Source organism: Notothenia rossii (genome assembly GCF_949606895.1).
Source record: "Notothenia rossii genome assembly, chromosome: 3".
Lineage (NCBI taxonomy): Eukaryota > Metazoa > Chordata > Actinopteri > Perciformes > Nototheniidae > Notothenia > Notothenia rossii.
This window is the reverse complement of record NC_136901.1, coordinates 59,625,760-59,636,008: the sequence shown is the minus strand read 5'-3', so window position 1 is coordinate 59,636,008 and position 10,249 is coordinate 59,625,760. Positions and strand designations below refer to the sequence as shown.

At 39.9% G+C, this 10,249-nt stretch overlaps 2 protein-coding genes across 3 annotated transcripts; one reads left to right on the top strand and one right to left on the bottom strand.

The window, feature by feature from the left end:
* The first annotated feature begins 1,136 nt into the window (after window positions 1-1,136).
* On the top strand, window positions 1,137-3,887 carry LOC307034143 (uncharacterized protein). Its single transcript, XM_079672903.1, has 2 exons — window positions 1,137-2,119; window positions 2,310-3,887. The coding sequence occupies exons 1-2, from the start codon at window positions 1,301-1,303 to the stop codon at window positions 2,634-2,636; spliced, it is 1,146 nt and encodes a 381-aa protein (XP_079529029.1). The 5' UTR covers window positions 1,137-1,300; the 3' UTR covers window positions 2,637-3,887.
* Window positions 3,665-9,022, bottom strand: LOC307034142 (uncharacterized protein). 2 transcript variants are annotated; one of them, XM_079672902.1, is made up of 4 exons: window positions 8,700-9,022; window positions 6,931-7,143; window positions 5,981-6,094; window positions 3,665-5,558 (listed from the first exon to the last, which is right to left on the bottom strand). In XM_079672902.1, the coding sequence occupies exons 1-4, from the start codon at window positions 8,985-8,987 to the stop codon at window positions 4,497-4,499; spliced, it is 1,677 nt and encodes a 558-aa protein (XP_079529028.1). In that variant the 5' UTR covers window positions 8,988-9,022; the 3' UTR covers window positions 3,665-4,496. The 2 variants fall into 2 exon arrangements, with proteins under 2 accessions (XP_079529028.1, XP_079529027.1); XM_079672901.1 differs by lacking the exon at window positions 8,700-9,022 and adding an exon at window positions 7,706-8,090.
* Window positions 9,023-10,249: the final 1,227 nt, after the last annotated feature.

The window sequence follows — 10,249 nt, the reverse complement described above, 5'->3', positions numbered from 1 at the left end:
TAACAACGGACTATGTTTCTTAGCGGATGCATGTCAATTTAAATCAATACAACTATTTTTTAAATCAATACATACAACTATTTTTTAAATCAATAAAATACATTTTCTAAATCCATAAAAGCATTTCAATTAATATTGGGAGTCATGTCGTTACTTTGTTGAGAATTTGGCCGTGTAATAAGCGGGATAATTTGCAGCGACTTGTTCCTTATGGGGAAAATAACACCCGTCATGTGTGTGTAGAGGTGTGTGTGGTTAAAACACTTTCATGAAGTGAAGGAATTTCCTTCTATAAAACAGCTGTGGGCAGCAGTGAGTGTCACGGACATGAATTCATAGATCAAGGCAGACTGGTGCACACACTCTCCTGTCCTGCCAGGCGACACGCCCGTTCTAAGCCGTGTCCTTCACTCCTCACATCCCAAGCATCCCCACAAGTGTATTATGTTGTTACATCGTTTCAGATGTTATGTTTCAGTTGTGCTCTGTCTATGTTCAGTGATGCAAACTTGTCACCTTTCGGCGAAATTCGCCGTTTTGAATCCAAAATAAGTCGTTTGTGTGATTCATGTAGATCTGCAATACAAATATTTTTGGGGTATGGGGGGGGCTGGGACCCGGAGTAATCTGCGGCCGTGAGCTGTTATGTGCCATCATGACACGCATGGGGTTCTTTTTTTATATATTATAATGAAGTACGAGCTGTGTGCTCGAGTCTTCCTGCCTGTCGTCTCTGCTCATGGATGTATAATAAGGCTCTGCTGCTCCGACATGATGGTCTAGCTTCAGCAGCTACATTACCTACGGGTGCGTTCGTTAATATTAACTGTGCGTCCGGAGTCACTGTGGCACAGACTGGACCGCTGGTGAACAGCTGTTAGAACGGGCTGTTCAGGTGTTCAGAGCAGAGCTCCCTGTCGGAGCGGCAGAGCGTGATGTGAACTGAAAAGTTTTTCTGTGGCAATATTATTTAAGGAATCGTTGAGCTAGCTAGCTAGCATACATTGTCACTATCTGCTAACGTTAGCTTTAGCCTTCTATTTCTAATAGTTTTTTTCATAGGCTATAAACTACGGAGCCCCCAAGGGGACATGGAGAAGAACAAAAAAAAAAAAATGTTTTGCGAGATATCGCAAAACCTTTGCGAGATCTCGCAATACTTTTGCGAGATCTCGCAATACTTTTGCGAGATCTCGCAATACTTTTGCGAGATCTCGCAATACTTTTGCGAGATCTCGCAAAGGTTTTCATTTCGCTCAATGTACTTCCGGGTCAGTTCAGCGACACAGAAACCACAACAATGGAGCAGTTAATCGATTTTTACTTTGAGCTTGGCTTAAAATATAAAGACATAACATCAGTGCTTGGCAATAGGCACAGGTTTATCATAAGTGAAAGACACCTCAAGAGGAAACTCCGAGCGAGGGGACATGCACGTCGACATGTATACTCTGAGCTTGCGGTCCTGGTGGATTTCATTCGCAACCAGTTGCAGTACTCTGGGCAGCTTCATGGGTACCGCTGGATGTATGCAAAATGCAGAGTGCATGGACTGCGTGTGAGGAAGGAGGATGTGCGCTTGGTACTGAAGGAGCTGGATCCCAGAGGAGTGGCATTAAGGCAAGCAGGACGACTCAGACGAAGGCGTTACTTCTCCAAAGGGCCAAACTTCATCTGGCACCTGGATTCGTATGATAAACTGAAGCCATATGGCATTTGTATAAATGGATGTATCGATGGGTATTCAAGAAAAATTATCTGGCTTAATGCCTACACAACAAGTAGTGACCCAAAGTTGATTGGGGGATATTACATGGAAGCAGTGCAGCGTTTAGGGGGCTGCCCTAGACTGGTGAGGGGCGATCTTGGAACAGAAAATGGCTATGTTCGAGGCATTCAGCGTTTCCTCGTACCTACTAGCCCAGACGGCACCCATGAAAGCTACTTGGAGGGAGCCAGCACCGCCAATCAACGAATCGAGTATTGGTGGGGTTTTCTTCGCAGAGAGTGCGCGGAGTTTTGGATGTGCTTATTTGGAGACCTCAGAGACAACGGGCATTTTGATGGTGGATTTCTGGACAAAAGCCTCCTTCAATTTTGTTGCATGGGACTCATCCAGGTGAGTTAATACATTGTGTGTATGTGCTGTGCGTGTGAGTTAGAGGAGAGAAAAAGAAAGAGAGGAGAGAGTGAAGGACACAGACAGAGGGCGGGGTTGGTGGTTATGTGTGAATGCCATAATGTTGTTCTCTATTTAAGTTGATGCGTATGTACAGTTCTTACTAAATGTATTACATTCTTTTTAACAGGATGAGTTGGATGACACTGCACAGGTTTGGAACGCGCACACCATCAGGCCGTCGAGAAACCTGAACGTCCCCAGCGGTCGGCCAAATGTGATGTATGCTGTGCCTGACCTTTACCGGACAAGAGACTACCTTTCCCCTGTTGAAGATGAACACGTTCAACTGTGCAAAAATGAATGTGTCTTTCGGCTGGCCATACCATGTGATCCAGATGTGTACGAACTATGCCACATCTTTATGGGCGAGTCCCATCTGACTCCACCAACAGACCCATATCAGGCTGTGAACTTGTATATGCACCTAAGAGAGGCCATCAGTGCATCTCTCTAAATCATATACCGTGACATTGGAACTCACCGTCACCGCACTGCTTGTTTGTTTCTGGGAGTATATAGCTCTTATGCCTGTAGTTTCTTTCACAAAGTAGTAATGCTACTCACTGCATTTGCTTGATGAACTTAGGTCATGTGTGTGCATAGCTCATATAATTAATTTGAAATCCTATCTTTAAGTTGACTAAGAATTTAGAATATGTCAGTAAAGTCTAAGCTGTTGAATATTTTAGATTCTGTAGACACCAGTCCTGTTAAGGTGTTATGAACTGTAAGATGACTAAAATACTGCCTTGTCAACATCACTCCCCCCTTTTATATACATGTGATGGCATGACCCTGTCCTCACTGTGCAGCTCCTTCAGTGACAGGCTGCTGCACCCCCGCTGTCTCAGAGAGAGGGAGCAGCGGTCAGACTATATAACCAGTACAGCCCCTAGTAGACCCCCCCCCCCACACACACAATAACAGACTATAACACCCCCTGTTGTTAAATACCAACCATGTGCAATATATATATGCTGTTAATAACTGTGCAATATATACCTATAAACTTTTACAGGATGTGTATTTTGTAAATTGTCTAACTTTGTTTAAATTATCATTTGTTTATCTTTAATACTTTTTTATGCATGCTTCTTAGGTAACATTAAGCTGTCTTTGGCTCTTTTCTGCTGTAACAATGTAAATGTCCCCTCTGTTGGACTAATAAAGGTATTCATTGGGTGAGGCGTGTGGCGCAGTGGATATAGCCTTGTTATGGGGATCAGATGGTCAGAGGTTCAAACCCCACTGCATGTCGTTGTGTCTAGGCAAGACACTTCACCCCAAATTGCTCCTTGTCCACAGTATTGAGTATGTAAGTCGCTTTGGATAAAAGCGTCTAACCAGTAACATGTAATGTATTCTGATTCTGATGTGTTTTCGAACTGTGAAACAAAAATAGTGTGTGTGAAAATGTATAGGACTTTAGTAATGCTAGAACCAAGTAGTACGAACATCAAGTTACATGTAATTAACAGAAAACACAGTGATGCCTGTGTTGACAGGCACTTTAATGTCAGAAAGGGGTAGAAAATAACAGCACAAGCTGATCTTTTAACAGTGTGGAAATATTAATAATAATTTTGTATTTTTATCTAGTGTGAAATCCTGGCTTGCAACCCTGATTCAATTTAAAATGTGCCTAATCAGTTTGGTTTGTCAATTTATTAAGACCAATTGAGAAATAAAAAAATAAAACATTGCACATTATGTATACGTCACTTCATATGCACATCTACATACACACGATTTCTGTTTCTAAAGAAAATAGCATTGAGTTATAATTCGGTGCCATGTTAAGATGGCAGTAAATGAAAGTGATATGTTGGTAATATTATTTATACATTCTGAGGGCTTGTAATTAGAGGGTAGTCTTTTCAGGCCACATTTCACACTTTCAACATCACCTTTTTGTAAACAGGATCTAACAACTATTTCCACATTAAATTTCAAACATTTTTTTTCTGAGAGTTATCAAAAAGGACTGACTCTTTAACACCATAACATCAACAATTAACAATTCGACCAGTGACGGACAACACCGTTTAGCTTTCTTAGCTGCAAAAAAAACACACTTAATCTCAGCCTCTAAACTGGGTTACGATCAAACTGACAAAAATGAAAACTGCAGTCATTCTCAAAGCATATTAAAAAAAAAGTAATATCCTTGTTAAAGCAGAAAATAGAATTGCAGACTGCTCATTACACGGTTCAGTGCATCAGTTGTTTCAATGAAAAAAAAAACACAAAAATATCAAATCAAAATAATATTCCAAACTGTTACTATCAGGCCTGATAATGACTGCTCTCAAGTTCAAAGGATATCCATTTCAAAGTAGTTGCTGGACAGGATATTGTCAAACTCCGTGCGAAATTCAGGGAAAGAGCTGTAGGTACACGGTATTTCAAGGATAGCTCCACAGGTATGAGCAACAGGCCTTCTGCTGAGCCCAGTTTCAGCATTAAAGCACACCCCAATTCTGTCAACACATATGACAGAAGAACCAGTGCAGAAACGCAGGATTTTTTCAGCTTTGGCTTGGTCAGCATTTTTCACATATCGTTGGAGGTGGTTGAAAGTGGTCTGTTCTCTCTGAGACAGCACCACGTTGGTTGTTTCAAACAGTTGGGACACTCTTCTGCCTGTGGCTTTCTTCTTCTCATACAGAGACAACACACTGTCCTTGTCAGGCAGTTTCAGCTGTACAAGTGACATGGGTGTCAAGAAGCAATCGACGATATACTTTGGCTCTTGGAGAATGGCTTTATGAGCCATTGTTTCGATGGCAGGCTCCATGTTGTTCTTTGCCGGTAGGAAATGGGAACCCATCCTTGTGAAAAGGTCGAGCAAGTCCTCTTCATCACTCTCCTCCATTGTGCCCTGGAGAGCCTTCTCCACAGCTGATCTCTCAACAGGAGAGAGGTAGTTGAGAAACGATGTCATCAGGATGTCTACATCAACGGAGTCGACTCCATGAATGCAGGCTAAAATGAAAGCCTTTGATAGCCTCACTGGCATGACACCATGGTCCAGTAATCCTTTCACCCAGATCCGTCCAACTGCTTGCCATTCAGCCTCACAGAAATCTGGCCTCAGCCTTGGAACTCGCTCTGCTTCCCCTTCACACGTTTCAAGAAATTGCTCCCAGAATGCAGTGTAAACCTCCCTTGACACTCCATTATCATCAATAGCATTTTCATTTACAAAGTCCATCTTTAGAGTCAAATGTATTATGCTACTGTCCATAAATACAGCCAAAAGACCTTCAACAACCTTTGTCCTGTGAATTGATGCACGTCGCGTGCTCTCTGGATTTCCTGAGCCTTCAGCTGAGGTTGATGGGGATAGTTGGCTGCTCGAATTTAAAAGCAAATCCTGTAGTAGAAGAACGAATCATACAAACACACACAAAAAGATTGGTCAATGAATGAAGCAGAGGCCAAAATGTCCTAATTGTTTAAATGTTGAGTATGAATCAAGGTCCATATAATATTGGATTCTATGTTTTTCCAATAATGCAACTCAAAAGCTATTTTTTACAAGACCTTCTTTCCAACTCCACCACACCTCCAGTTTATAACACAGACTTTCTATTTGTTGTCTCCAATTCAAAGCCGAGGTAACACTGAAAACTTCAGTATAAAAATCATCAAAGTTACTTTTTTTATACCTGACCGAGCTCCTCCAGAGCTCTCAGGACAGTATACAAATGTTTTACAGGCCACAGTTATGTGAAATCTTACAAGACCGGTAGTTTAAAGGATGTGTTCAGGGTTTCTTGCAGTGATGCATCTTACCTGTGCTGTTTGCACTGTATCCTCATGTATGGACACATGTGCCGAAGGCAGGCCAAAATCAGAGGACAAGGGGAGTAGTAAATCCTGCATTGGTACTCCATTCATCTCCGCACTCTGAAGGATGAATTAAGTATGTTATTAATTGACAGCAGACACTTTGAAGTCTTAGACGTTGTTGCAGACCGTAATTTACAAAAGTATTTCCGTAATAGTCTTCAACATCATCTTCTATTTAAAACCAGAAATACTTGTACGTGTTTATAAAAACTACTGCACAATCACAAGTCAAAAGGACTCTGTTGCTTTCCACTTCTACTGCAGCTTGCTAAATAACACCATTTATTTTAATACAAGTTGTACATGACTTTGCTATACCACTATACACAACAAATGGTAGTTTGATATAGAAATTATCGCAAAAAAAGGAGAATTGTGAAGTTGTGCATGCCACCATGAGTTATGAGCTTATGAGCAAAATTAAAATCTTTGTGGAATTCCACAGGTTTTCATCAGGTCTTGTTTGGTTTGTTGAAATGTGAAAGGTTCTAAAGCAGCATAAACTATTAAATGTTAATCAATATGCTGTGGCAAAATGAAGCTCTAAATATACAGGGGGTGAGCTAACATTTCAGTAAGTACAGTAAGCGTTTCACAGCACTGTAGGTTATTTCATTCGTGTGTCCAAAGAATAATCGGGGAACAGAATACATATGCCATAAAAATAAAATGACATGGTACATTTTTTTCAAAGTAGGAATGCACATTTGACTTTTTCTATAAATTGAATCGAATTTACTGACTATTGAAATCCAACAAAAAACTACAGTATGTAATTGATTGAATTGAAGTAGCAATACATTTCTCAATCTTTTCTGTGTTTACTGGTTTGGTTTTAATACATATATTTGCATTTCTACCCCCTTACCCAAACACTTTCCTGATCACATTACCTGAGTGACATCCTCATGTGTGACGTCATTCCATTTTATCACAACTATCTCATCACCACCTGCTCCCCAAAGATCATCTTCCGGATCCCATACAAGTGTATCTGCCTCGTCTGTTGGGGTTGAATGGGAGCGATGTGATTGCCTTGGACCTTCTGCTGTCACAGTGTCAGAGGTTGATCTTTGTTTTTTGGATCTTGGTTGTATCTGGAAATGCTACAAAAAAACAACTTTTGTTGTCAGCAGTAATTTGTAATAATGGCAGGGAGAAAAACATGTTTCACAATTAATATCAAATGGTGTGCAAAAAAATACATATGACTACACATTAGCCTATTAAGCATAAAGGTACTGTGCAATAACTTTTAGATATTCTTCAATCTTCCCTCAGAGTCTCTAAGATAAGTGATATGTTTCAAAGCATTACAAATAAAAGTATGAAATAGCAAAAAAATATGCAACAAAAAGAAATGTATGCATCTGACCACACATGTCAACAACAAAGTCCTGGAAAAATTGAAACATACAGAGGTGAAAGTATGTTGGTAACGCCTTGGACAAAAGCGTGTGCTAAATAGCCCTACCATAACTATAGCTATGTAGAAAGTTGCTGACTAACTGTGGTGACTGATGGCACACAATGGAACCTTTCTGTTTTATGAAATCCATGTACATCATTTCTTTATTTAGTTATTACCTGAAGTTTAATCTTCAAGCACTATCTCTTTCCATCTGTCCCTGTCATTAAAGTGACTTTATATTTCCTACTGCCACAAACCTGATCGCTATTGTCGCTGTCAGATGAATATCCATGTTCTGGCAGATCTGTAATCAATTCATCTGCATCAACAGATCCATGTGAGTCTGCTCCCTCAGTGATGGCAACAGATGAATCTGCAGATAAGGAATCTTCTCTAACTGTTTCTACCTCAGATGGGGATTGATCTTTTGGGTGGGCTTCTTCTTTTGTGGATATGTAAAATCTAAGCAGCTTCAGTTTAGTTTGTTCATAAAGTCTGCCAACAGTGTCATCTGAAGGGATCTGGTTTCTTTTAAAATCACAGACATCAAAGGTGAAGTCTTCAACTCGCCCTTTTGTTGAGTGGCCATTTGGGAAGAATAGCTTCTTTCCCATTTCCAAAAGCTAAGCAACAGTTGTTGTTTTTTCCACCGATGCATGTCTTGTTCCCCCGCCATTGCAGGTCCTCACTTGTTGGTATTCCTTATTGTGAAAATGAAGCCATCCAATTTCAATCTTCCTGGTAGTCTTTTCTGCTGCGTTATTTCTTCGTCTTGACATCCCTTCACCTTCTTTTTGAAACACACCTGATGCACCACACAATGCTCCTTTTGTTTTTGATTTACTTTTCCGTGCTCCTATTTTATCTCTTAATGTCTGTAGAAGAGTTTCTTTATCTGTGCTGCTGCGCTTTGTTTGTTGACAGAAGGAGAGGACAGCTACTCGGTCACCATATGAAGTGATATACTTTGCCATTTGTTCATCATTCATGATGGTTAGCACTGCCTTGTCAACCTGCAAAAATAAAATAACTAATACATTACCAACAACCACTAGCTTGCTACCTAGCACCCTAACACTTAACTTGTAAACAAACGGCGCTTATCAAATTCAGAATTCAGCATTAAACGTTTTACAGAAGGATTTTTTAACTGCCATGCTACCTCCATATTACTTATAAAGTGTTTGACTTTTCCAGGCTCTGTGCTGTTACGGTAACTTATTCCGTGAATTGAATGAATGTTCTACGCACCTTGTCACTTTGCATTTTCATGATGTCCTCTTGTGGGACCTCTCTCGAGCGAAGAAAGCTTTCCAAATCCTCCTCCATGACTCTTTCATCTGTTACAAGCTGCCCCAGAGTACTGTAGGTTGCCAAACTGAACCGGCCGGAAGTACATTGCGCTAAACGAACATTTTTGCGGGATAAAGTATTGCGAGATCTCGCAAAAGTATTGCGAGATCTCGCAAAGGGGTTTTGCGAGATCTCGCAAAACATTTGCGAGATATCGCAAAGGTTTTGCGATATCTCGCAAAACATTTTTATTTATTTTTTCTTCCCCATGTCCCCTTGGGGGCTCCGTAATAAACAGAGGTGGTATAAGTATATATATTGTACTTGAGTAAAAGTAGAAGTACTCAGATCTTGTACTTGAGTAAAAGTCGAAGTACTCAGGTCTTGTACTTGAGTAAAAGTAGAAGTACTCAGATCTTGTACTTGAGTAAAAGTAGAAGCACACAGATCTTGTACTAGAGTAAAAGTAGAAGTACTCAAATCTTGTAATTGAGTAAAAGTAGAAGCACACAGATCTTGTACTAGAGTAAAAGTAGAAGTACTCAAATCTTGTACTTGAGTAAAAGTAGAAGCACACAGATCTTGTACTAGAGTAAAAGTAGAAGTACTCAGGTCTTGTACTTGAGTAAAAGTAGAAGTACTCAGATCTTGTACTTGACTAAAAGTAATAGTCCCAGAGTGTAGGAATACTCTGTTACAGTAAAAGTCCTGCATTCAAAATGTTCCTCAAGTAAAAGTAGAAAAGTATTATCATCAAAATATAGTGAAAGTAGCGACAGTAAAAGTAGTCATTGTGCAGATTGGTCCATTTCAGAATAATAGATATGATATGTTTTATAATGATTGATCATGAAATTGTTCTCAAAGCTGCTAAAGGTGCAGCTAGTTTGAATGACTTTGTATACTGCAGGGTAGCTTGTGGATGTACTCCAGGTGGAACTAAAGTCTGATTTAACACTTGATTATATTTCACTTAGGCCTAATTAATCCAGATCTGTGAAGTAACTAAAGGTATTAAATACATGTAGTGGAGTCAAAGTACACCATGTACCTCTGAACTGTAGCGGAGTAGAAGAACAAAGTAGCAAAACATTGAAATACTTAAATAAAGTACAAGTATCTCAAAATTGTGCCCAAGTATAGTACTTGTTGAGTTTATGAACTTAGTTACTTTACACCATGTGGCTATAAAGATAGAAAGACTTAAGCCTTGCACAGAGGCCTGAAAATACATTTTCAAAATGCTCAACAGTGCTGCCAAAATTATAAACTGACTGCTCCACAATTTGAAATAAATGCTTTTATATTTCTATTATGTGACTCTTTGGCGTTTCTGTTATTATTAACACTGCTGCTTTAGTTGTTCTGACTGCTAAAATCCTCTGTCATTCCGTGGGGTGGGGGAGCCGGGGGCTCGGATCCTTGTCACCTTTTTCATACCTGATGAGTTTGCATCCCTGTATGTTAAAAAGCCTCAGTCACCTTAATTCATGTAATAAAAACATCTC